At 36.4% G+C, this 27988-nt stretch overlaps 1 protein-coding gene and 1 long non-coding RNA gene across 3 annotated transcripts in view; one reads left to right on the forward strand and one right to left on the reverse strand.

Annotated features, from left to right (window-relative positions):
- The window catches only part of LOC127154942 (uncharacterized), a 100337-nt gene that overhangs the window by 15373 nt on the left and 56976 nt on the right, over positions 1-27988 (forward strand). The window lies entirely within an intron of this gene.
- rnd1a (Rho family GTPase 1a) lies at positions 1926-16715 on the reverse strand. The gene is made up of 5 exons (XM_051096824.1): positions 16479-16715; positions 16028-16115; positions 7540-7649; positions 5435-5569; positions 1926-5347 (listed from the first exon to the last, which is right to left on the reverse strand). Exons 1-5 carry the CDS (start codon positions 16596-16598, stop codon positions 5102-5104), a joined length of 699 nt encoding a protein of 232 aa, XP_050952781.1. The 5' UTR covers positions 16599-16715; the 3' UTR covers positions 1926-5101.

Consider the following 27988-nt stretch of genomic DNA (forward strand, 5'->3'; position numbering starts at 1 on the left):
AACAAAATGACTCGGGGAAAAAAGATTTGTTCATTTTGCTGAACGAGACTCAAAGGTCCGAGTTGGTAAAATGATCTTAACTTCCCATCACTTCTACGAATCACGTCTTCGAATCACCACAAGTTCATCGTCTGTGTATTGGAGTATAGTAGAGTATGTTGAAAAACTCCATGTTATTTTCTCCTACAACTTCAGAATCGTCCGACATCGTTGTACCTTTTTGTTTGTAAACAGCGTTTGACTTACTTGCACTTTCTTAATCTTTGCACGTTCGCTTTGTAAACACTGGGTCTGTAGTTCCGCCTAGGTCCACTTGACCTTCCGACGTGATTCAATAGTACATGAACGCGCATCCCAGAGCCTGTGCTGCACAAGCTTTTGTGCTTAAAAAGTAAACAAATTTTTATTTTCCGAAAAATAATCACTGATCGTTTCGCTAGATAAGACCCTTCTTCTGCATTTAAACTACATTTTGGAAGTTCAAAATCGTGCACGAATGCAGTCCATTATATGGACTGTCATTTCTTCACAACTGAAGACAGAAAGACATGAAAATCTTGGATGACAAGGGGGTGAGTAAATGTAAATATTTATATACTAGAAAGTGGGCCAATTTAGTCCCAAGGAGTATTGAAATAGTACACTTACAAATATACTACTAGTACACTGGCTTACTACATTAAGTATACTTAATTATATACTTAAAATTTACTTAAGTATACTTAATGAAATAAATTAGAAGTATACTTCTTTTTGGTAAGGGAAGACGAGCATTTGAGGTTAAAAAGTATATAAACGGTCGTTTCGCTAGATAAGACCTTTCTTCTTTGGCTGCCCTTATTAAAAAAGTGTTGAGCACTTTTATGATGGATGGATGCATTTTTATGTGCTTCAAAATCTCAGCACCCATTCACTGCTATTATAAACCTTGGAAGAGCCAGGACATTTTTTAATATACCTCTGATTGTATTTGTCTGAAAGAAGGAAGTCATATACACCTAGGATGGCTTGAGAGTGAGTAAACCGTAGGGTAATTTTCATTTTTGGGTGAACTATCCCTTTAATGGGTTTTTGAAGTTGAGTGCCTGTTAAAGCTGTCTAAACTATATATATTTTAGTGGTTACTTGCAGTTGATTTTTTTTTTTTTTCTGTTTTTTTCAGAATAGACCTATAAGGTCTACCAGAATTGAGAACCACTGGTGTAGATTATTATGGAATTTTTTGAACAGATGGATAGTGTAGGGATATAAGTTTGTAGTAGTGGTATGTGATGCAATTGAGAAAGCCTGGTTGATGTGCAAGCTTCAGAAACTGGATATGGGCTAGATGGATTCATAAAGAACATCAGTGGACCAAAATTAATCAGATATATTTATTTATTTAGTTAAAGCTCTTTTTACCTTACAGTATCACCCTATTGTATAATCCATAGCCTTGTCTGCTTGTTGTTGGCTGTGTGTTCAACACTAAAGCTAGTCTTTTTATTGTTTCTGCCTCTTTATTATTCAGTTTTATGCTTCACTGCAAACTATTTTTGCAGAACAACATGATTTACTCCTGGTTTTTCTTAGACTTGTTGGCCTAGTTTTGAGTGCTATGTGAATAAACAGGTAATACGAGAGTCTATGAAATCTCTCCTGATATTTAAGATACAGTGTTCCCACTATTTTTAACTAATGCTTTTCCTTTTTTTTATGGATGTACAGTTCTTTTTATAGAGATTGCTGGAAAACATTTTCATTTTATTCATTTTTATGTTAAATGCATATACAGATTCTTTAAACATATCAGTTTTCTTATTATATTTTGGACTGCCACTGAATTTGCAAGTCTTAACATGTAAAAAGTGGTTATAAAATGCTAAATATTTTTAGATTTTCTCCTAACAAGTGCTGGGACTAAAAAGAAGAAAACATTCACATAATTTACTGACCAAATCCAGGTTTTAATTCATTTAAGAGTGACACGTGACATCAGAGACGAGGGAAAATAAACAATAAACAATATTCAATATAAAATAGATTGTCTGAAACTAAAGAATAAAACAGAACCAGCAATAATCAACTATTAATAAGTTACAGTTACATTGCACACACAATCATACTGTCTGTTTTGAACTGGTTTGCTTCACAGACTTCATTTAAAGGGCTGTACAAAACTGATTATGCACAACGTATGTACGTCCAGACTTTAGTAACAAAAGGAAGATTGTGGAGGTCCACCACATCAAACATGTAACATATAAGAGTGCTACTAAACCAGACAACAGTAACAAATTCATATCAAGATGATGGTCTGTAAGATGATTCATGTTTTGAACTATAAACTATAGCCATGAAAAGCCATTTGTTATGCTACAATGAGAAAACTTGTCCTTATATTCACTTTGTTTACACCGTTTCTCTCTCTCAACTTCTCTCGAGTGGTTTTCGGACATGTAGTCCAGCTTAACTGACTTGTCTGTTGCTAAGCAACAATGTAGAATTGGCGATCAGTGCATGTAGCATAAAGTGATGAACAACCTCCGAAAGTTTCTTTCAGATGAACTAGAGAGAATTTACAAAGTCAATGGTATAATAATAACAAAGTAGTATAAATGTGTGGTTAAGGCAAGACCAGCTTATATGTACAGTATTTTCATTCTCGTTCTCTAGATGGTGACAAATCAAATTTAGATTTGACTGAATGTGCAGTTTTTACAATATCCAGTGCTACAACATTTTGGATTCAATTAGTGAATATTACCCATCATTTTTAAAAATAAAAAGTCATTTCAGATCAGATTTCATGCTTAATAACCTGTTAGACCTGCAAAACACAAAGCTTTCTAATGTGACATGTAATTTTGATATCAGTTTTTTGATTTTCAAGGCCAGCCCCCTAATGGCAACCCCCCTAGAAAAGTTGAAAAAATGGGAATGGGAAAAACTCATGCATACACAACCGTTCAGAAATTTGGAGTTGGTTATTTATTTTTGGATGTTTTTGAAAGAAGTCTCTTATGTTTACTAAGGCTGCATCCATTTGATCAAAAAGACAATAAAAATGGTAATATTGTGAAATTACAATTTAAAATAACTGTTTACTATTTTAATACATTTAAAAATGTAATTTATTCCTGTCATGGCAACACTGAATTTTCAGCTGTAGCTTTTACTGACCCCAAACTAGGGGTGGATGATATACCGGTAGAAATTTGGCAGCCGGTAGAGATTTTGGACTATCATCTATCGCAGTTGCTATATATGTAGTTGCTGTACTACATGGTCATGCAAAAATGATCGTTTAGACACGTTTCTAAGCATTGCGATTTAAAAACAAGTGGTTTTTAAGCCTTTAAAGCGCAATCAGCAGTGAAAGAGAACTCATTTCACTATGTGCATGCTGTCTGATAGACTGTTTCTGAGCACTGTCTGAGAGGCGCACACACGTGAAGGTGGTGCACATAGAGCGCAGGAGTATCCAACACAGTTGTTTTTGCTACTTTATAGGCCTTGAACGACTAAATACACACACTTGTATGTGTCAAAATGCCGGTCTTTGTTAGTGTTCTCGTGAACACAGTAATTTATGTCTTAAGTGAAAGCAAACAGCTGAGAAAGAAAACACATATGTAACAGTGTACTGGATCCAGGTAGCTGGATAGAGTGGTCATATTGCCCACTCCTTCCCCAAACTTTTGAACGGTAGTGTAAATTATTCCCCAAATCACTTCTTTGATCATATTAAATCTGTTGAACTATTGGGTTGGAAGTTATTCTGAGGTCAGATTCTTCGTAATGCTGTCTCGTCTGACTTCCAAGTTCATTTCTACTTGGCCGTTTATAAGCCCAAAGTGAGGATTTGGTTGTTTTATGATTAAGCATTACACAACCAGGGGTTTACCAGAGATTACCAGAATGAGGCTTAGGATGAGAGTAGAGTCCTCTGTGACAGTGATCCGACCGAAAGCATGAGAATCACTGAAATTATAATGCAATCTAATGTCCAATCCCGAGAATAACTAGTAAGTTCACCACATAACAAGAGAATCGGCTCTTTACAGGCCTGTTATTGAGAATTGCGGCAGATTTTAAGACTACTGTAAACATTCAAATTATCTTCTCGCTTATGCAACATTGATCAGTTTTGGTGGACTGCAATGTCCCTTTGTAATTCCCCATGACCTTTCCAGTCCATCTCTAAAATTACTTCAGTGAAAGAACTTGTTTTCTAAAAAAGAACGGCTGGAACATCTGGAAGGGTTTTTGTGGCAATAACTCCTGCGCTATACTCAGAAATGGCCCAGGCAGTGCTAGGCTTCTCATTGGCTGAGATTTACGACCCATTCTCTAGGGGCAGAAAGCGCATGAAGGACTACAGTAAAGATAAGAGAGAGAGTGAAAGAGTGTGTCAGCATGTCCAATACATCTGGATTGTACAAATGTGATTGGATGCTTCATCTAGCAGATTTATAAGACTGTCCGCCTTTTCAGCTGGATATAAAATCTTGTTTGGCTCCTCCCCTTATGATCTCACATCGTAGTTCAGTGCCACAGACTTCAAGCAAAGCATAATTCTGTATTGAAACAGAACTAACGCCAACCTGTATTCAATCATCCTCTCACTTTCCGTTCAAAAATCACATCCACGTTCACTAAAGTGCGTACTGTGTAACACAAACACATCCTCTTTCTTTAAATATTAAATTACGTTCACAGCTCAACCCACATTCTTATACATGTATGCACGCTAACAAATAAGACTACCCACAAAAATATCCGACAGCGTCCAACGTTCACTGCATTTCCTTCTTCGTCTGACTGATTGATCATTGATACAAAATGCAGTTCATGTAAAGCCATATGCTGGTAAAGGGAACTCAATCGATACTAGGATGTGTAACAGCCGAAAACCTTGAACAATGGCAGCAGCTCTTTGTCGTAGGGATGAGTGTGTTTGCAGGTGGGGTGTCAGAATGGAAGAAGAACAACATAAGTGTTGAGAGAGGGAGGGGTCATGAAAGGTCATGACCTCCCCTCCTCTCAAACCCCCCCAAACAACCCTTTCGAAGAGCAAAAATATGTTTTTTTTCAGGAGCTTGTGCGGTGCACATGCAGCTCACATGATGGAACAGCTCTTGGTTCTCTCCTTGCTGAAGGAGGAGGTCAGGAGCTCTGCTTTGCTAGGCAGGTGAAGGAGGCGTTTGGACAGCCGACGAGTTGGACTTTGCTTTATGGGGGGCTGCAGTTTGTTGAGGCATGTTTGTGCCGCTGAGCGGAACACGCTGTGGATGCTCTTCTCCGATGTGAATGCAGAGCACTCCAGATACACCTCTGCTCCTACCTGCTTCGCCAACAAGGTGCCCTGCATATAGAAAGATAGACAGAATGCAGTCAGAGATGGAAAAAGAGAGGCGAGGTAGTTTACATGGGGTGGGTGCGATCGACTGACCTGCTCATGGGAAATGGGTGTCAGTCTCTGATTGGACAGCTCCATCAGTGTGCAAACATCAGTTCGCAGGTCCGTCTTGCAGCCGACTAGGATTATTCGAGTACTGGGGCAGAAATCCATGATTTCAGCTTTCCACTGCAGGGAAAGAGCTGTTAACATACTGCAGAAATCATTTTCTTAAAGGGTACCCCGGGTATTAAGGCTCGCATGGCTTAATACAATGTAAATGATGTCTCTTACTGAAGTACAGTATGTTGCAAAAAAAATTCCACATTGTTTTATACATATTTTGGACTATAGGGGGTGCCATTATTTTGATGATGTCAAATGGTTGTACTTGGTGAGTTACTGGTGCTACCTGTTGCTATTTTTACCGCAACACAATTGGAAAATAAAATACTGATACGATGCCACATTGCGTGGTTTTTGGTTGTAATTTTCAGTTGATGGGCAACAAGAGAACCAATGTAAGTCTCCACTGCTTTCATAGCGATAAGAGGAGAAAAGAATGGGAAGATGTCTGTGGATGAATAAAGACCCACGTCTTTGTTCTCTCCACTTTAGCCCTGATACTTTTGAGGATTTTAGTAGACAACAGCTACTGAAAGAGCTTACAGGTGGTGATGGATATAAGCGTAGGCTTAAACCAAATGCCGTACCATCATTTTTTTTCTCAATAGGAGGCTAAACACCCCTGGATATCGAGTGAAATCCATGCTGAGAAACTCCTTCAGTGGCTGCGCCGTCATGACAAGCGTCGGCATGTTTACATTCTACCAGGATGGCATCTAGCGTTTTTCTTTTTCTTTTTCAGTAGCTGTGGTCGACTAAAAGCCTCAAAGGCATCAGGGCTAAAGTGGAGAGAACAAAGACGTAGGTCTTTAGGAAGTTTTATTTATCCACAGGCATCTTCCCATTACTTTCTCCTCTTTTTATCACTAGGAAAAGCAGTGAAGACTTAGATCGCTTCTCTTGTTGTCCTTCGACTAAAAATTACAAACAAAAGCTGCACAATGTGGCATTGTATTAGTATTTTATATATTTTTTTGAGGTGTGTTGTGGTAAAAAATTGCAACAGGTAGCAGCAGTATTTTTAAATAGCATAAACCTTTCTTTGGTTTCCTACTACATATTATAGTAAAGGACATAATTTACATTATATTAAGCCATAAAACACCTAACATCTAGGGTTCCCTTTAAAAAGTATTTTTACTTAAGAAGCAACACTATGGTATAGTTTACCCAAACCGTTTTTTGTGATTGTTTTTGCCCTTACAGTAAAAGTCAATTGGGTCCAAGGCAACATTGATTTTCATTATGTGGACAAAAAAGATATATTATTTTTAATAGAAGAAAGTAAGTCATACAGGTTTGAAATGACATGATGGTGAGTAAATGATTACACAGTTGTGAGGCTGGACAACAAAAGCAGTCATAAGTAGCACGATATTTATATTTGTAGCAATAGCCAACAATACATTGTATGGGTCAAAATTATCGATTTTTCTTTTATAGCAAAAATTATTAGGAAATTAAGTAAAGATCATGTTCCATGAAGATAATTTGTAAATTTTCTACCGTAAATATATCAAAACTTAATTTTTGATTAGTAATCCTTTGGACAACTTTAAAGGCGATTTTCTCAGTATTTCGATTTTTTTTGTTTTTTTGCACCCTCAGATTCTAGATTTTCAGCCAAATATTGTCCTATCCTAACAGACCATACATCAATGCAAATCTTATTTATTCAGCTTTCAAATAAAAAAAATGACCTTTATGACTGGTTTTGTGGTCCAGGGTCACAATTTTTCATTTTTGGTTACATTATCCCTTTAAGACTTGTTTTGATAGTTTGTATCTTTATTATGTGTGTATTTTATCTTACTGCACTTTCATTTTTTTCTTTCATTTCTTTTGTTTATACTTAAAACAAGTGACAAAAAATCTGTCTGTGCAATGAGACAAAATAAACTAATTAAAAAATTAATTACTAACTAATATATTTTCTGTAAAGTCTTAATATTTTATGCAGTGTTGCTTCTTAAGTAAAATTGTCTATTTTAAGGATATTTTAACAGGAAAACATGTTAAATGAGAACTTTCACCTTTTTCAGAGAGCTTTCGACGGTCTCTGGGCGACTTATATCAAAGCAGAGCAGAACAGCGTCTGCATCACTGTAGCAGAGAGGCCTGACATTATCATAATATGGTGAACCTGCAGAAGCAACCACACAATGAACATTAATAATGGAAACTTGGCGTCAAATAAGATGCTTGTAATAAAGAAGTAAATGCGACTGAATATGGAAGATCAAATGCTGTGAGGGGGATTTGGCGATGGTTGAGTAACGTAAATAGCGATCGTATGGCAGTTCTTGTAATAGGTGTGTGCATGTGTGTGGGCGAATCTCGGAGATTCCTTTATTGACAGAATGGGTTGCTGAGGAGGTCTTGTCCCCCGCGCACACCGAACCTCATCACATTCCGTAACTACGGCAACGGCATTGAAGGATGCACACATAAACACTCTCATACTATGGCTCTATGGCGATAGAAAATAAAGCAAGTCCATTAAAGTCGCATTTCGCCCAATATCCATGTATTTGTGCTTATTAGATTATCGACTTTCAGCTCGGATGCTGGGTTTTGTATAATCCTCTCTGGGTCACGTACTACTGCTGTATATAGACAATGACTCAGCTCACTACGTTTAGACAGAATATATGGTTTACAAGCAGAAAGGGAAGAGAGATGTGATGAGACAAAACAAAGAATCTTCAGGCAACCCTGATATCACTGTTTATGCACAGTAGACAGTACAGTTCTTAACAGTAAGGCCAGTGTAACAAATTAATTCTAATTTAACTGCTTTAAATGTGTTGCTATTGTCAAATTAATTAGCTTGCAAACAGAAATGAGGTTTAGTTCAACTGAAGCATCAGTAAAACTTGGTTAAAAATCGTATACAATCTTATCTTGCGTTTTTATAATACAATATATATCTTAAAGGGATAGTTTACCCAAAAATGAAAGTTCTGTTATTAATCGTTTGCCGCCTTGTCGTTCCAAACCTGTAAGACATTCGATCATCTTCAGAACACAAATTAAGATTTTTGATGAAATCTGTGAGCTTTCTGACCCTGCGTAGACAGCAACGCAACTGACACGTTCAATCCCAGAAAGGTAGCAAGGACATTGTTAAAATAGTTCATGTGTAAAATAGTTTACATAAATGGTTCAACCGCAATTTTATGATGCTATGAGATTTTTTGTGCACAAAGAAAACAAAAATAATGACTTTATTCAACAATTTCTTCAATTTCTTTGATGCATTTTTATGACAGTACCACAATACATGTGTGTGATGCTGCTGACGTTCTGACGTGTTGTGGTACTGTCGTGAACATACACTGTAAAAAATAAAAAGCACATTATTTTAAGTTGACTCAACAAATTGTTTTTTACAGTGTACGTCAAAGAAAAGAAATTGTTAAAAAAAAAATAAATAAAAATAAAATATATATATATATATATATAATTTTTTTTTTTTTTTTTTTTTGTTACGAGAATACAAAAAAGTATTCTCGTAACAATGCAGGATCAGAAAGCTCTCGGTTTTGATCAGAAATTAAATTCTTCTTTATGTTCCAAAGATAAACAAAGGTCTTATGGGCCTTATGGTTTGTATGATGGTGTTTCAGTGCTACGGTAAAAATTGTAAAAAAAAATCTAAGTAGTAATATCTTAAGAAAGTTAAGAAATTACGAGAATAAAGTCAAAATATTTTGAGAATAATGTCAAAATGTTTTGAGAATAGAGTCACAATATTTCGAGAAGAAATTAGAAATATTTTGAGAATATAGTCGAAATATTATGAGAGTAGAGTTTTAAATATTTCGAGAATAGAGTCAAAATATTTTGACAATAGAGTCAAAAATATGAATATTAAGTCGTAGCAATTGCGAGATTAAAGTTATAATATTTTGAGAGTATAGCCTATATTGCGCATGCAATTGGCCCGGATTGGGAGCACTGGGAGAAATTCCAAAGTCTCAACTTTCAAATTCTGTCAGTTTTATAGCGAAATACAATATGTCTTAATGTGTTTTTCATCCTCCTTAATGTGGAGTGAGTTTAAGCTGCATTCGTTTCATTAAAATATGCTCTACTGTTTTTTTTTTATTTTTTTTTATATGCCTTCTGATGTTCCTTCACATTTATGTCCTGCTATAACTTGTAATAAAGAGGAAAAACACATTTATAATTTGTATTTCGTGATAAAAACTGACAGAATTTGTTATATTAAAAGCAACAAAGCACAAAGCTTATTGCGATTTAGTGGGTGGCTGGCACAATACAAATAATATATGCATTCAAAGATGCGAAATATTATTTCCACTCATTTATTATACTGTGAATAAAACACCTTGTGAATAGTCACCACTGATCTATAATAGAGAACTGGATAACTCATGACGTCATAGAAGTGAAGCCCGTTCATTCATAAATGGAACACATCTGTGTTTGAATAGAGATGCAGCTTAGTAGTGACTTTGTTTCAGACTATTTTCGTTGACGAAATTGAGCAAAATCAGGTAGTGTTATAGTCAGATAAATGTAATTTAAGGCACTTAATAGAATTTGCGTGATCTTTAAGAGTTTTAAATAGATGTTGCTCGCTTAGGGACATTAAAACATGCACATCATAACTTGGAGAAATAACGCTGACTAATTAAGTGCGCAGCTGACACACCCACCTGAACGATTTCAAAACATCGCTTATCCTGCTCGAAAAGACGATAAATACTGCAGATAAGATTTTAAGTAAAAATTAATTTACATACACATATCATGAAAACTATTCCTGTGTGACTGTTACGCTTAAAATCGAGTGATTTTGGGTCAGCGAGTTAGCTGTGAGTCAATGGTGCTCTCTCTGCCGGTAGGGAATAGTAAGATGGCGGATCGAACACTTCCGGTGGCTTCACTGCCTTACGACAGTTTAGAACGCAATGAGTGATCCAGTCATTATATATAGATCAGTGATAGTCACTTAACATTATTTATCTCAGAAAAGACAACATAAGTTAACGAGTTGGAGCCCACTTCAACCTTTAGAACATTTTATTGCTGTTTTTAATTAATTACATGTGAGGAATGAAAGGTTGGAGGCCACAGACGTTCTTGCGGAGTAGGGTGGTGGAATTTTCACAAAGAAAACAATAGAATTTAATGAAACAAATGTATCATTGTATTCGAAAAGATGATTATTATGCCACTTAAACTTAGGCGAAAGAGTGTGAAAAACACTTTATTATAAGACATATTGTATGTATTGAAGAAAGTATGTATTTTGCTATAAAACTGACAGATTTTGAAAGCTGAGACTTTGTTTTATATTAAAAGTACCAAAAGCACAAAGCTTATCGCTATTATTCAGTGGCTGTCACACTACAAATAATGAATGCATTTGAAGACGTGAAATATTACTTCCAAGCATAATCTCCCTGCGAGTACATGACACGCGGTATGATTTCTGCTAATAATTCCACATATATTCAAATAATTTGACAGGCCACCAGTGATTTCTCCTAGTGATCCCAATCATTTGCATGTGCAATACAGGCTATACTCTCAAAATATTATAACTTTAAACTTGTAATTGCCACAACTTAATTCTTGTAATTTTGACTTTTTTTTCTCAAAATATTTGAACTTTAATCTCTTAATCTTAGATTTTTTTTTTTTTTTAAGGTGACACTAAAATGCCATTAATGGCATTTTAGTAATTAACAGAAGTTTCATTTTTGGGTGAACTATCCCTTTAAATGGTTACATTTTTAATGTTTATTTCAAAACCAACTGTATTTTTTTTATATCTTTTGTAAAGATTATTTTATAGTTTTTAATTACATTTATTTGTGACAAAAATATTTGTTGTAAATCTACTGTGTGAGGGGTCATGGATCTTTTCAGATGTGAAGCTCAATGGTAAAACATCTCCCTGTATCTGTTATACTAGGTAGCAATTGCTCTTGACACCTGACCGTAGCTACTGTTTGAAAAACAAATTATAAATACTGTATATTCCTCTTGAATCAAATTTCTAATGATAAGAGCTACAGGAGTGGTCCGCACCAGGCCCTGTCAAAGGCTCAGTTGCAGCCTCTCATGCCCGTCTCCTCTTTGATCTGGAGAGTGTGTGAAGAGATGCCTGGAGCAGCGAGAGCCAGATGAGCAAATTCAATTAAAGCTTCTGTAATTAGTCGTGATTAGAGTGTGTTTGTTCACGTATGCTGATGAGTGTTTGCATGTGGGTGCGCGAGCATCTACCGCTCTGCCAGTGTTCCTCCTGCGCGTTGTCGCCTAACGAGGCTGTGCACAATTAACAAAGCCTAACTGTCTTAATGAGGGAATAGATGGGAGCTGTTTGATTGGCTTCTCAAGCTCTGATCTTTCTGAGATTCTGAATAAGTTGTTGTGCACGATGAAATATATTTTCCTTCATGGTTACCCTTTTTACTTCCGATCTGAATTCAGTTTAGATTAGGTTTTTCCAGTGTTGTTTCGCTCTTCTAGGTCAGTATGACTGGGAAATTCCATTTGAGTGTTTTTAACATTCCACAATAAGGCAGTGCGTTTAGATAAAATGCAGAGCAGGAAATACCTTCAACTTAAATAAGCATAGACAGGAAGTCGTCCTTGCTTAAGAGTTCATTTACAGCCTGTTATCACGTTCAGTAGATGTTTTGGCCTTTTGCTCGGAAGTTATGGTTGGTTGGTTGTTGTTCTTCTTCTTCTTAAAGGGATAGCTCACCCAAAAATAAAAAAATTACCCTATGATTTGCTCACCCTCAAGCCATCCTAGGTGTCTATGACTTTCTTCTTTCAGACGAAAGAAAGTCTCTTCCTGGCTCTTCCAAGCTTTATAATGGCAGTGAATGGGTGTTAATATTCAATAGTCCAATAGAAGTCCAATAAAGTTCATCCATATATCATAAAAAGTGCTCCATACAGCTCCCGGGAGTTAATAAAAACTTCCTGGAGTGAATCACCGTGTTTTTGTAAGAAAAATATTAAAATTGAACACTTTATCAACAATAATCTCTAGCTTTCGCTAACTGTCATATGCACAGTTACGAGAGAGTGGTGTTCCACTGGATGACGTAGGTGAGAATATGCTAGTCTTGTGAGAACCAAGTTTTGTTTACAGCAAAGGAAAACCAGTCTCCTCCTGGCTTATTTCGAAATCTTCTGACATTTTTTCTTTACAAATCCTCATTTTGTACTTCTAATTCGTGACCGGCGTTTTGTTTTGCTCTCTCCTTTGCGCTTCTGCATTTTTCACTTCTCACCGGAGCTTACGCTATGCTTATGAATGCATATACGAAGCTAGAGATTACGGTTTGCAACGTTTCAAATATAGATATTTTTCTTACCAAAATGCATTGTTTCACTTGAGAAGGCCTTTATTAACCCCCTGAGCCATGTGGAACACTTTTTTATGATGGATGGGTGCACTTCATTGGGCTTCTTTGGACTATTGAATATTAACACCCATTCACTTCCATTATAAAGCTTAGAAGAGCCAGGACATTTTTAATGTAACTACAATTGTATTTGTCTGAAAGAAGAAAGACGTATACACCTAGGATGGCTTGAGGGTGAGCAAATCATGGGGTAATCTTCATTTTTGGGTGAATTAATTGCTGTTGTTTCTTAAATAATTACATAATTCAATTATGCATTTTAATAATACAAATTATTATTATTTTATTATTATTAGTAGTAGTACACTGTAAAAAAATAAAAAAACACAATTTGTTGAGTCAGCTTAAAATAATTTGTTACCCTGCTGCCTTAAAATTTTAAGTTCAGTCAACTAAAATAAGTTTAGTCAACTTGAAATGTTAAGTTGTACTAAGTAACAACTTAGATATTCGTGTTTGCTAAACTTAACAGATGGTTAAGTAACCCAGCTGCCTTAAAATTTTAAGTTGATTCAACTCAAATATCTAAGTTGTCACTTAGTATAATTTAACATTTCAGATTGAATAAACTTGTTTTGAGTTGACTGAACTTAACATTTTAAGGCAGCCAGATTACAAATTATTTTAAGTTGACTCAAATTGTTTTTTACAGTGTAGTAGTAGTAGTAGCTCAAAAGCAGAAACAGAACAACTGTTAATCTAGACTATGTAAAAATGTGTTGTATCAGCTGCAAAAAAGTAATTTTGTCATTAATATGAACAAATTAAAAAGTTGCATTTTGAAACAAAGCTGAAATACTGTATTTTGCTAGCAAATTGTCCTAGTTTCCAGGTGAAAAATCTTAATTACCTCACATTGTGAGGTTTTGAATAACTAAATACCCTCCCATATTAAGCACCTATTAGAGAAAAGCAATATCACATCCGCTCATTCTAGTAAGTAGGCACTCAGTCAAGCAGTCAGGCATGACAATTAACACAGATTCAGATTCATCAGGCATCACTTGACTGATATGTTACACAACGTGCTACGCAACATGACCCTGAAGAACCTAGGTTTCACTCGACATGCAGTATGGCAGCAGCTATGGGATTTAAAAATGTTAAACCTACACTATTGGAAAGATTAATCTACTTTAAAATAGCAGCTATAAATCAGGGCATTTGGAAAGGGCATGATGTTCTTTAAAAAAAAATAAAACAAGCCAACAGAGTTTACAAAGATAATGTGTTGTTTTGAACTGTTGATTGTTTGAACTGTTTTTTGTCTGGACATTCTTCAAGCATATATTTTTCTTGCAGAAGAAAGTCTGAAACCACATGAGGGTAAATAAATGATAGAATTTTAAATTTTGGGTGGACTATCCCTTTAAGAGATGTCTTTTTACCCTTAAAGCTCCATGAATCCAGACTAAAGAAATTAGACTATCAGAAGAACATTCCATGTTTTTTTAACTAGACAAGAATGTAGATAAGGCATTGAACTACAGCTTTCTACTACTCGCTTATAATCTTAATAAGATTTCTAATCAGATAAATGTGCAAACACGCAGTCTAAACATTCTGATAGACAAAACCACAGGCACTCGAACAGGAGCTCATCTGTATAATCTACTTCAAAAAAGAGAGAAAAAAAAAAAACAGCATCTCTAAAAAGCTACCTATGTCATTGAAAAGGCTTTGTGTGTCGCAATGAGACATTCCGAAACATGCCAAAACCTTGTGCTGTCCTACACTGCCCAGATTATTTTATTAACCAGTTGTCCATCTCGTCTGATCCAGAGGCAGACAGAAGGTAAAGGTGGCACGCCGCCAGCGTCTGACGCTTGAGGGTCGGTCTCAGGTGTTGCAGCTGCCAGACCCTCTCACCCACTTACTGCATCCTCACACATGTCAGCTTGTGTTCCCTGACTCAGGGCTCAGGTGCTGATAGTGTGTCTTTCCTGTAACGTCTAACTGACCTACTAGCCCAATAACAGTCAACACGAAAGTCGGGAATGCACGCAACCTAAAGCATGTGGATGATTTGCAGAAAGTGATTTTGTGAGGTGAAGGCTTGCTATTGTAATTAATTCAAACAAAACATAGTTAAAATGAATCCAAATCTATTCTAAATTGAATTTAAAAATTGTAATGCAACATGTGATGCATTGAAGACAGTTCACTCTAAACAATGCTCGGTTAAATATGGGCAAACCCAGCAATTGGGTTGTTTTGACCCAGCCGTTGGGTTAAATGTCTAACCCAACCTTCTGGGTAGTGACTCAGCTATTGTTTAAAATTGCTATATTGCTGGCTTAAAAATGAACCCAGGTTGTAAATTAAAAATCAGACATACAATTACATCAGTAATAATCAAATGGTGAACATTATTATTAGTAAGCCATTTAAAAATGTTTATTATTTAATTATTCTTTTTTCAACTTATAATAAATGTTCATTTATTGGACATATTAATAAATGGTCATTTCATCTATTAAAACTACCCAGAAGGCTGGTTAAACATTTAACCCAACTGCTGGGTCAAAACAGCCCACTTGCTGAGTTTGTTCATATTTCACCCAGCACTGGGTTGTTTTTAACCCAGCATTTTAGATATCACAGAACAAAACAAGACAATAAATAGTCGATCAGCAACACGTTACTACAATGAGTGCATATTTGATATATATGAGTTATAATATTATTTTGACCTTGTAAAAAATTAAAGCTACAACTGCTCTGATGAACATTTACATTACACTTCGCATTGAAGCTGTTTGTTTATGTTTGTTTTATTCGTTTTCATCCATATAATAAAAGTAAACAGGGTCCAAAATAACACTGGACCCCACTGACTAAAACTGTAGTAATATTGTAATGAATAAGAGCCACGTTCGTCAGAGCATTTACTTTCACTGTATGTAAAACAATTTTTGTGTGTTTCATAGAAGAAAGTCATACAAGTTAAGAACGAGTAAATGATAACAGAATTTTAATTTTTGGGTATTAAACTGTATTAGCAAAAAACACTGAGTGCAAATGTGTTCATCAGTTTAGATGCTCTATTACGTAAACCAATATCACCGCTGTACAGCTGTTAGTCGGTCAGTTCCTCTCTCACCTGACGTGTCCCATAAACTGAGCTCGACACGCTGCTCCTCTAATTCCAGTCCAGCTGTGTAGTTCTCAAACACTGTTGGGACGTATGTCTGTGTCGGGGGAAACGAAATAAAAGCCGTTAATTATTGACTTACTTACTTAACTTTTCTGTAGAAACACTTAATTTCATTTAAAACGTTATTTAGTTTCAGTATATATCACAGGTTATGGTTGTTTGTTGCAAAAGCGTCGATTTCCCCCCCAGCGTCAACACGTGCACAACTCACATGAGAAAGATAGATGAAGTGTCATCTTAATGTTTTGTTGTATGAATATACAGGTTAATCAAACACCGTGCGTAATAGCCACACTATGTGGTTGCGTAATAACATAAGCAAGCATCCAAGTGCAATACTAGCGAACATACACGTAAACAGCCGCTCCGTGAATACGTAAGAGAGAGGAGGACATACCTCTGGATAACAGTCCTTGGCTAAGACTTGCAACATTGCGGTTTTCCCGCACTGCACTTCTCCTACTAAAACCAGCTTACAACGCATTACCAAAGGCTGGCTGATTCTTCTCTCCTTCATTGTAAATAAGAGGGTCCTGTGCGCGATGGCTCTCTCGTATGACGGCCCTGGGTAGTTTGTTCAGACCGCATTGGGGTTTGGACTAAATCTCCACGAAAGAGAGAAATACGGCACTGCGGCAATTTATACAGCTCTGCTGTCCAATCAGCGGCGCGCTCTCCTGAGTTCCACTGCCCCCGAAATGCGCCCACCCAGCTGGAGTCTGCACATTGATTTAGCCGATATAAATGCGCCTCTTACATCCAGCGATGGTAAACAAAGCTTTATGGGGGTTTTGAAAAGAAAGTTTTCACGGAAAGGGAGAAAATGACATAGACGTGGGATATCGCTAATGCATCGCTATAAAAGAGAACGTCTCAAACTCTTTACGTGTTAACGGTAATAATGAAATAATGATGAATTAATATTGATGTTGTGCAAACCTAATCACTCCTAATCAGTCTTACCTTCAACAGTGTGACATGAACTGTAATTTAAAGTGTGACCAAAATGTCTTTAAACTATTTGTGTTAGTGGAAAATTGAAAAATAAGCAGATTCTGATCTTTTGAAATGTTGTATTTAATGGTTAGTTGTTAGGTGGATTAGTTTTGTTGTAAGTGTCATAAACTAATTATGCTAAACCACCATTTTCTGTAATAAAAAGGCACATTTGTCTGTTAATTGTTTATAATGCCATTTTTTTTTAAAAAAAGGAAATGTTACAACTGACCATAAATGTGACATTAAAGGGTTAGTTTACCCAAAAATGAAAATTACCCCATTATTTACTCCCCCTCCAGGCATCCTAGGTGTATATGACTTCCTTCTTTCAGACAAATCCAATCGGAGTAATATTAAAAATTTATCCTGGCACTTCCAAGGTCTATAATGGCAATGGGCTGGTGTTTCTTGTCAACAGTCCAAAACAATTCCAATAAAGTGCATCCATCCATAATAAAAAGTGCCCTACGTGGCTCCGGGGGGTAAATAAAGGTCTCCTGTAGCAAATCAATGTATTTTTGTAAGAAAAAAATCCATATTTAAAACGTAATAATCACTTCAATTTGGCTTGCACTAACTGTCATACATGGAAGCTGTTCCAGGCAGATGACGTAGTACATCTGCGTTGCGCGTATACCGGATGCGGATGCCAGTGGAGAGCAGCAAATTAGAAATACAAAACGTGGATTTGTGAAAAAAACAAAACAAAGAATGTCTGAGGATTTCGAAAAAAGCCAAGAGGAGACTGGTTTTCCTTTGCTAAAGTAAGGAAACTTTGCTTCCTTTGCTCCTGTAAACAAACTTTGGTTTTTATGAGACTCACAGGCACATGCGCAACACCCGACATCCTACGTCGTCCACCGGGAGTGGCACAATAGATAACGGAAGCTATAGGAAAGTGATTATTATGTTTTAATGGATATTTTTCTTACAAAAATGCATCAATTTTCTACAGGAGACTTTTATTCACCCCTCTGAGCCATGTGAGGCACTTTTTTATTATGGATGGATGTGCTTTATTGGACTTGTTTTAGACTGTTGAAAAGAAACGCCCACCTGTTGCCATTATAGAGCTTGGAAGCGCCAGGATAATTTTTAATGTAACTCTGATTGGATCTCTGGAACTCTGACCTAGGATGCCTTGAGGGTAGTAAATATAGGGCTAATTTTAATTTTTGGGTGAACTAACCCTTTAAAGAACTATATTGGTTTTACCAATAGAACACTTTAATTTTTAAATATTCTACATTTTAAATGCTTGATTTATAGTATTGCACACAGACATCTGACAAATGGCTGATCTTTTGTCATAGAACGGGCCTTTGTATACGTAATACATCCTGCAAGTTTCACTACTTCACTCAACTTAAAATGTCCTCATTAAAAAAAAAAAAAAAAAAGCAGAGGGTCAGAATGAGGGTCTAAAATAATAATTTTTCCACATATTTATTTGTTTTGTGCAAAAAACTCTATGAACAAGTAAACCTCAAGGAACATATAAAAAAAAATCCATGTCATGACCTCTTTAATAAAAGATTATTAAGCAGCAACTTAAAAAAAGGATTTCTCCCTAAATTTAAACTATTCAGTCAAATTCACAGCTGTCTCATAGAAAAAGACTTCAAAGTGAGTCACATCAAGAGCTCTGGTGTTCACCTTCTCTTCCGACTCGATGACCGAAACAGGTGGATAAACGGCCACCCTTCAGTTGAGCTTTATTGAGCGTGAGTTGTGTAAAAGACTGATAACCTCTGACACATTATTGACTGCGTGTTGAGTAACAGTTTGACACTTTTTCCTGGTATTTCCTCGTTTGTTTGGTTTGCCAAATGAGAGCGTAATCGAACGAGTGCAAAGCTGCACATCCAGTAAATCTATAAACTGATCACATTGTTTGTGTGTTGTGGATGCATCTGACTGTAATTAAAGCCCATCCCCTGCACATAGACGCTAATTACATGATACGAAGACTATAATGCTATATTTGGTTCACTCAGGGCAGCGTTTCAGAGAATGTGTTCACACAGACTGTTCCATTTATTTTGAGACCCTTTGTGCTAAAGCCCCCAGGAGTGAAATGATTATGTAACTATCTCTGGATTCTTTGTTAGCTCAGCCCTCCCTCTCTCGGTCTGCCTCTCTCTGCTTATAAAACAAATCATATATTTAGACTAACAGATAAGGGTACAAACAGTCATAAAAACTAAAACAGGAAAAGAACCAAGGGGAGTTATTATGCGTTGATCATGAATGCACCCATTTTAGACCAGCTATAGTTGTTTCTAGTTTAATAGCGCAGCTTTACGATTTACCTTCCCATCAGGCTTTTTCTGTAAATGTGATTTCTGAATGTATTCCACTCTGCAAAAGCACAGTATGGCAGCGTGTGTATGTTTACAAGAGAGTTCTAGTGTGGTGGCCCAGGCCAGACATAGACAGATGGTCTGGTCTTCCCCAAACTGAGACAGGAAACACAGCAATGACATCTCAGCTGGGGAGAAGCATCAAGCATATCCTGCAGGCTGGAGGGAAAATGACTGTTCTTAGACAGTCTCATAACCACAGACATGTCTATTTAGTAGTAATGCTTGAAGTTTACCCCCAAAATGACAATGTACTCACCTTCAGGTCATCCAAGATGTAGATCTATAATAATACTTATTCTAGTCAAAAACTCCAGGCACCTATTAAATTCACCAACATATTTATTTACATAACATCGTTTGTTGAGGGAAACATTTCAGGATTTTTCTCCATATAATGGACTGCTATGGTGTCCCATTTTTAAACTTCCAAAATGCAGTTTAAGTGTGGCTTCAAACGATCTCAACTGAGGAAGAATCTAGTGAAACAATTGGTTATTTTCATTAAAAAAATTACAATTTAAAAACTTTTTTAATCTCAAACGCTCATCTTGTCTTGCTCTCCCTGAACCTGTTTTTGTTCTGGAAGTGGACTTCTCCTTTAATCATGATTTATTACAAACACGCATCTTTTCACTTAACAAGATGCTAGTTGTGTGGATTACTTGTGGATTATTGTGATGTTTTTGTCAGCTGTTTGGACTCTCGTTTCCCATTCACTGCAGTGGATCCATTGGTTATTGATGTAATGCTAAATGTAATGCTAAAGTTCTCCAAATCTGTTACAACGAGCTTGGATGGCCTGAGGGTCTAAATATTTTTAGGTAAACCATTCGTTTTAGAATTTCTTCAATATGAGAGTGAATTTTTTCTTTGACTTTGGTATTTGTATGGTATTAAATCAATTTGTGCAAAAAGATCTGGTCACCCATTTCACTTTCATCATTGGCATTCATCTCACATAATGCCCTGTCTGTTTCTCTCTTAGCTTCTGTCCCTCTCTCATACCTTTTCTCTGGCAGTCGGGTTGAATTGTAATGTGTTGCATAATATTCCCAGATCCCCTGACTACATGTGTGCACATTCTCTCACCCTGGGAGAGGTTCACATTGCCACAGAAGAAAATGCTGTCATTTCATACCGAAAATTGTATTTCTGGCTCACTGAACCAGCAGGGCTAAGGAAAAAAAGGGAGCGGTGAGAATATAGAACAAGTTGTTTGACAAGCATGTGATACAAGAGATTAATTATTGATATTTTGTAGCTGTATCAACATAATAAAATGATGCATTATAATGCATGGAATGTATGCAATGTTGTGTGTGCTTAGTGAGGCAGCCTGCTATGTTCTGGTTGGATAATAGCTGTAAAAAGCCTGTGATATCATCACCCCTCACATCCACACACAACTAGTTTGCTTCACTGACCCAATGCACTGCTTCTGATGTGGTACATTTGTAATCGATATGACTTTACTCCTACTCTGTAGTACTCCAAATATCACACAATAATGTGCATACAAGCAAGACGACTTATTTATTATTTCAGTACATCTAAAGTCATCTTAACGTGTCTATTATAGATATCTACAATTATGTAATTTTGTGAAAGAGAAATCCTAATTATTACCTTTAATATACTTCTCTTTTTAGTTATGCATTTTAGATCTCAGGAATAAGGACTTTTTCTTTTCCTGGTATAGTTGGACAATTTGTTCAGATTTTTCTAGTCTTGCCATTGTTTTCATTTTTTTCCAGTGATGTAGTTTTGCATTTTTTAAAATATATTTTCATTTATGTTTTTTTTGTCTATATAGTAGATCTTGTTTTAAAAAGGATAAATAGAACCACAGATATATAACGAGACAGAGACACAGTAGAACTGGGGAAAAAGTAAGCTAATATTTAAAGTGATCCTGTAATAAAACATAAGAAACAATTTATGAAGTGTGTGTCATTTGTCGCTCTGAAGACTCTTCCAGTCATGAGTAACAAAGCGTGCATTTTAAGGTTAATGCTGACCTCAGGTGGTTGATGCTGGTAATTGTTTTTTTTAATCTGAAAAAAGGGGGTTGAAATCATTTTTTATGCTTAAATTGCAAATGGCAAACACGTTGAATTAAAGTGAAATTTTGAAGCAGTAAAACTTTTTTTTCTATTTAGTGCCTACTATGAGACATCAATCAATCAATCAATTAATCAATCAGTTAGTCAGTGAGTCAGTAAATACAAAGTAAAATACAGCATACAAGCATATACAGACAAATGCTTAAAAAATATATGGAATGTTTAACAAAACATTATAAATACACATTTCAGATATGTGTGTATTTTCAGATTCAGCCTTGTTTGATTTCAAATACAAAGGTATATAATACAATGAAATTCTAAACAAATTTGTTTATGCTTTGTGTTGCAGGGTTTTTTTTCGGCCAAAACCTTATGGATTTAAAGTGATTTCTTAAAAAAAACAAACAAACAAACAAACAAAAGCGGTTAAAATAGTTTTCCTGTATGTGCTGTTTTCCAAAGGAAATTTCAAGATTGATTTGTGGATATGCAAACTGAAAATCCCACAGAAAACGAGACATGAAAAAGTGTGCGTGTTTGCAGCCGAATGCCCAGTGTAGTTTCAGAAAGACAACATCCTCAAATTGAAAACAGTTGCGTTTTATCCAAAGACTGCTTAAACTGATAGGTATACTGTTTATGTGTCAGCTGTAAAGCTCACAGACTGTGAACTCGTAACGAGTATTTGAAAGGAATCTGCTGTGTGTCTGCTTTGATCAGCGGGATCGTATTTCGCCTCGGTATAGAGGCCCGTCGTACAGTTAAAGTAGAGGTTTACCCCGCTAGGCGGCAATGTTATATATTGTCTCTCTAATGTGCCTTTGTTTCTTTTACCACTGAATGAATTCGGGTTGGTATGTAACTATAATAAACGGCATCATTTTCCAGCATTAATACATGCAAGTTGTCATTGCCTGTCATTTTAATTGGACTGTTCGAATGAAAGAGAGCAGAGCGAGTGTCGAGCGCAGACTCGGAACGGGAGCTCTCCATGGTCCTGATTTCATGCCCCAAATATCGCGCTGGCAGCTTGTCTTATTTCCGATGTGTTTTTTAATCTTAAAATATTTTCTTATACACTAGATTAATGTGTATAAACCAAAAGTAGGCTGATTCCTCGTAAAAGTGTAAAAACGTAGTTTATTTATTTATTTTACCAGTGTCCAGACGGATCAGTTTAGCATTCTCTCTTAATGTTTGACAGTCTTTTTGCGTAACGTTTTAAATGGTTTCAATTTCCGTGGCTGGAGAAAATGTATAATGCATTTTCTAATTAGTAATTCAACTTGATTATGTAGTTAATTAAGTCACTGAATGTTTTGAATGATTTGGCCAATGACAAGAAGAAATGTTTATTCGTTCATTTGTATTTTCTGCCTTTATTTAAAAATAGTAAATTGTTGATTACAAAAAAATAGGTAAGATATAAATACAGTACGCTAATACCAAAATTAAAACCACACTTTATACTCCATTTTAAAGTTGAATTGTATAATCAGCCCGTAAGATGCCTCGCTCCATAGTTTATAAATTGAAACACGGCCCAGTCTGACAAGGCTGAAATAATGGTGTGAGTTTGGGGCGGGACTACCGATGGCAGATGGGAGCGCTGAAACGGTCATTATTTTTGCAATTCCTTTTAGTGAAGTTAGTGGCGCACTTTTACGCACTTCAACTTTCATGGGTAATATCAGTCAGATTAGACTAAAATGGACACAACAAAAGACCATTTACATTTTTGCCTAATGCCAAGTACAGTTGCGCGGCACTTTTTTTTATTTTTGTTGGCACGTTTTTCCTCAATTTTGATGCATCTGCTTTATTGAGCCATTTTGGTTAAAATGTGTTTTTTTAGTAATTTAAACTAGTAACTTTTTATTAAAGTAGATGTTCATTAAATTGTGTAGGCCTTTATGTCCCGCCGCAACCACAACAATGCGGTCATTTAGATGACAGTTTGAGAAGATAAAAAAAAACACAGACAAACGAACAAACGTGATTATACATGTTTATTTATAGATGTTACACCACAATGAACTATGAATGTCAACACTGGATGTTTAGCTGAAAGCGGTTACTTACCTGTGTAGAGCTCTAGAATCTGTATATGTGCAATATTTCTAATGTAGAGATTTATGTAAAATATCTATTATATATTTAGTGAGTTTCCTACAGCGTCTTGGACTTTACAAGACACAATTATGTAATGTTCCTCATCCTCAAATAATTGTTAGGCCTAGCACTGCGGCTGTGTAAAATAAGTGGAAATTGGGTTAATTAATCCTCGGATCACATTTTTACCCCGATCTCATGAGAAAACGTAACTGTTTTACGAGTTGGCAATTTCGTATTAATTCGCACGATTTTTAGAAAAAACTAAACATGAAGGTACAGCCCTAAACCCAATTCTTAATGGATAGATAGCATTTCGCCAAAACGTAAAATAGTTAGGAACTGCCATGAGTGTTGCTTTTTATACATTATTAGTCCAGCAGTTGTTAAAAGAGTATAACATCGCCTTATTTAAAATAAATGTAATTTGACTGAATATTTTGTGATGTAATTATGTTAACATTCGATAATGATCCATGATAAGAATAATATAGTTTTTTCAGCCTTTCATCGTTTATATCTAGTAAACTAACCTTGTTAAATATAACAGAATTGGGTGATGACATTTGATCGTTGATTGGTGTAAACTACGAAAAAAGACAAAAACTTAATCCATTTCTGACATTTTAATCACTCTGATAAAGGTATGTAGCTTCAGATTTGAATTTAGCAGAGCTTTTTAGTGGATCATTCCAGATGTTGCATAGACAGGTGTGCGTTTTTTTCCATTGACAGGTTTTGTTGAAAGGAAATGCAGCGCCATTTTTTGTTCTTACATTTTACCATTCGCACATTATTATGTTACATATTCGTTTTTGAGCGGTGGAGTATGAATTCAGAATTAGGGTTAAATTATGTTAAGGCAAAGGGACCATCTCCACAGCATCTTAAACATCCAATAACGTGGAAAAAAATTTAGATGGCCATTAGATGGCCTGTTCGAGATATTTATATATACTGTATAGCCTATAAACGTAACGTACGGTTTTACGGTTTTGTTTCACCGGTGTCTTCTTTTTTATCAAGAATAAGGACGTTATCATTTTAAGTAATTGAAGACAGAAAGAATACAGTGTTTGAAAAATGACTTGATGTGATTATCAGTACAGTAGATTATTCCTCAATTGTGTTGACTGGCAATACAACATTGATAATGTGCCCAACAGATGGCGCTCTCGTACAGTAACATCAACCTAAATTCACGTCACTTTGCAGCTGAAGCAAATCCGTTTGGATGTGAGCATATAAAGGCATTTCAGGCTATCTACGGATGTGAAACCATGTGCGTTTTTTATTTATTTATTTATTTTTATACAGTGACCAACATTGTCGTCTGCTGGGTTAAACTATCCACACAGGGTTACAAATAAAATGCTCTAAACGTAAAGAGCAAAACAGTCCAACATTATTTTCTGCTTATTATAACTCCCTCCTCCCCCCTTTTTTAAATCTCTATGCACTAGGATCCATTTTCCAATTAATCTACGCAGTCACAATCAGGCCTCAAACGTCTGTTACTTAATTTACTTTGAAATTCCGCTGACATTTCGGAAAACAAAAATGCCGGCTAACCACCCACTTTTCTACACACTGCTTTAGGTGCTCATTCCAAATCTATTATTAGTTGGTTATAATAATGAATTTGATTTCTTGGAACGATATTCCGAACGCTTTACCCTCTTTAGCGCCTTGATTTCTGAGATGAGCAGTTGACTAACTGTACTTGGGGAAAAATGGTTGCTGGAGAGATTCTTCTCTTGGCATTCACCGCGTGCCTTAATTGTATGGACATTAAATCAAGGTCCGCTGTGAACACGCAGAGCGAGAACTCTGAGAACGAACGGACGAACGAACGGCGGCAGCAGCCTAGTGGTCATGAGCAAAACCCCTTGAGGATCATTTGACACTCAAATTTCGCGCCTTGACTTGCACATGTAACCTAACTACGAGCTTCCGAGGGAGAGATGGATAACATCTGAACACTTTAACTACAACACTGCTTTAGCAAATGAATTACATCCGAGCTAAAACATACGAGACGACCTACTTATCCACCACTTTAGTCTTCAGCGGTGTTGTCCATATCTGATACGGTTGTTAATGCAGTTTAAAGACAGATTAATGACGTGCACCATGTCTAAGCTTACACAATGGAAAAATAAGTCAATCGATATAGCGCAATTACTCTTGCGCTCAATACCGTTTTCCTTCGGGGTAAAATAGAAATCAGAGTCCGCGTCCACGGGTTTCTTCATTCAATCTTTAAATCGGCGCTCTGGCTCCTTTGTCCTTGATGTATTTGAAGAAATGAGCAATGGAAGAAGCATCACGTGAGAAATGCTACTGGGTCACATATCGAAAAAAGAGGAGTTAAAAACGGACTATCCTGGTGTAAGAACGGGAATGTTTCCACAGCTCAGATGCTGCGACTCCTCTTGTCTATGCAAATACGCCCTCCTTCGCGGCTTAACACCGGTGCACAATAGCTTTCCTCTTCTGTATCTCGAAGACACGTTAACACAGCGAAGAAAGGCATCAGAACGACGCGTACATTGCAACGGTATCCCTATTTTCGAGCGCTCGGTTCAGTTTTCGTTTCTGTCCAATGACTTTGCGGAAGCTATGGCGCTCGAAGTCTGTTCTTGAGGATGACTTGCTTTTTCCCTCCATTTGAAACAATCTCCGCAGCATCCGACAGTAAATTCATCCTCGGACGAGCAGGCACTGCGGCCAGTTCTTCCCGATCTATCCCTTTTAATCTCGGTCGTCCTCAGGCAGCGGTTTTTTGGTCCTGCCCTGAGTGTTTTTTCAGCCTCTCTGATCCAGTCTCGCGGATTAGAGGTCCTCTCTTCCCGTCCCAGACACGCGCAGCCTTCTGCTGATTGGGCTCAACGCAAGCGGATTACATTGGGACATAATGACGTCATGGCCCGGGCCCAAGTTCTCCCCCATTAGCCAAAGCCTCATCAGCGAGATGTCCTTGAAATAGCGCGCGCCTGACATTCTGCAAAGGGAAGCGGCCATCCAGACGTGCATTATGGACGGAAATAGTTTTATCGCTTTGACGCGTTCAAACGTGCTTGCGTCCATGTTTATACTGGACTTAGTGTTTTCTATGCATGTGGACCCCATGATGGACTGTCATAAACTGTGTGAAGTAATCAAGTGAAGCACATGCATAAGTGGTTACATAGAAATGTGTTTATTTATTTTTGGTTAAAACCGGAGAATCTCAACCCTATCGATATTTAAAATGCACCAGGAACGTGTTCGTAAAAAAGCGAAAGACAAATCGTCATTATCATTAAAGAATCAGATCGTACAGATTGGAGCATAATGCAAATAAGTCTACCTGTTATGCAATGGAAAACTGCCCAATCCATAATCTCCCAGGGGACAGTTGTTTTTATTTTTTATTTTTATTCTTTTTATTACGTATACACTATTCTGAGAATACCAGGTGATGCAAATATTTTCGTTTACTGACTAAATTCGATTGTTTTTCAATTTGTTGACCAGGTGTGCAGACCTATTCGCTTTGCATTCGAAAATGTTTAGTTTTGACCTGCAGAATTGGGGATTGGATGGTTTATCTGAGCAAATGTACTGAGAAATCATGTTTTAGGTTGCACCATGGACAGTACTGCTCCGCCATTGAAGCAAACGTGATTCACTAATGCAGATATTTTTGATGTCTTCGTTTTCTTTATTTTTAAGATACATTTAAAAATGTACCAATAATTAACATTTAATTTGTATTATTTTCTTTCTTTCTGTTGGCTTTCATTAATCTCTTATAAACCTCTTTATTATTAGTTGATTTCAGTTTTAAATGCTTGTTGTATTTTTAGTTTTAAGCTTAATGTAATAAAAGGGTTGCCCTAGTTCTAAAATGAAGGGCGTGATATTAAATTACACCTTGTTAGAAACTTATTCTACCTATTGCTTTTGATAGACACACCACTCGTTTTTATTAATGTGACGTGTGTGTGGCTTTTGATCACGGTTCTATTCATTTTCTTCTCTTATCTCATCAAGGCATTGAACACTGCGTTAACCGATGATTCTTAACATGCTTCGTTCATGTTGTGTGGCGAGGTAAAAATGAGCAGTTTTGTTTTCAAGGTATCGTTTTTATATCGAGATGCATGAGATAAAAAATGTGTATTTTGCCCACAGTAATTCTAATATTGTTTCCTAAACAACACGCGATTAATGACACCTTTAATTGAAGCTCCATGTCTTCTTTTGACCTCGGTGACATTGACGCTAGATTATTATTTGTAGTCATTATTCAGAATGCACAAAGAGATTCTTCTTAAATATTTATATATAGCACGGTTGTGGTAAAATTCAAAGATGTG

This window comes from Labeo rohita, chromosome 23, assembly GCF_022985175.1.
Source record: "Labeo rohita strain BAU-BD-2019 chromosome 23, IGBB_LRoh.1.0, whole genome shotgun sequence".
In the NCBI taxonomy this organism is placed as follows: Eukaryota; Metazoa; Chordata; class Actinopteri; order Cypriniformes; family Cyprinidae; genus Labeo; species Labeo rohita.

Coding starts and splice junctions, on each gene's coding strand:
- rnd1a (XM_051096824.1), bottom strand. CDS start 16,598: ATGAAGGAGAGAAGAATCAGCCAGCCTTTGGTAATGCGTTGTAAGCTG. Junction 16,116..16,478: donor CCAAGGACTGTTATCCAGAG/GTATGTCCTCCT, acceptor CCCCCGACACAG/ACATACGTCCCAACAGTGTT. Junction 5,348..5,434: donor CACCCATTTCCCATGAGCAG/GTCAGTCGATCG, acceptor TTCTATATGCAG/GGCACCTTGTTGGCGAAGCA.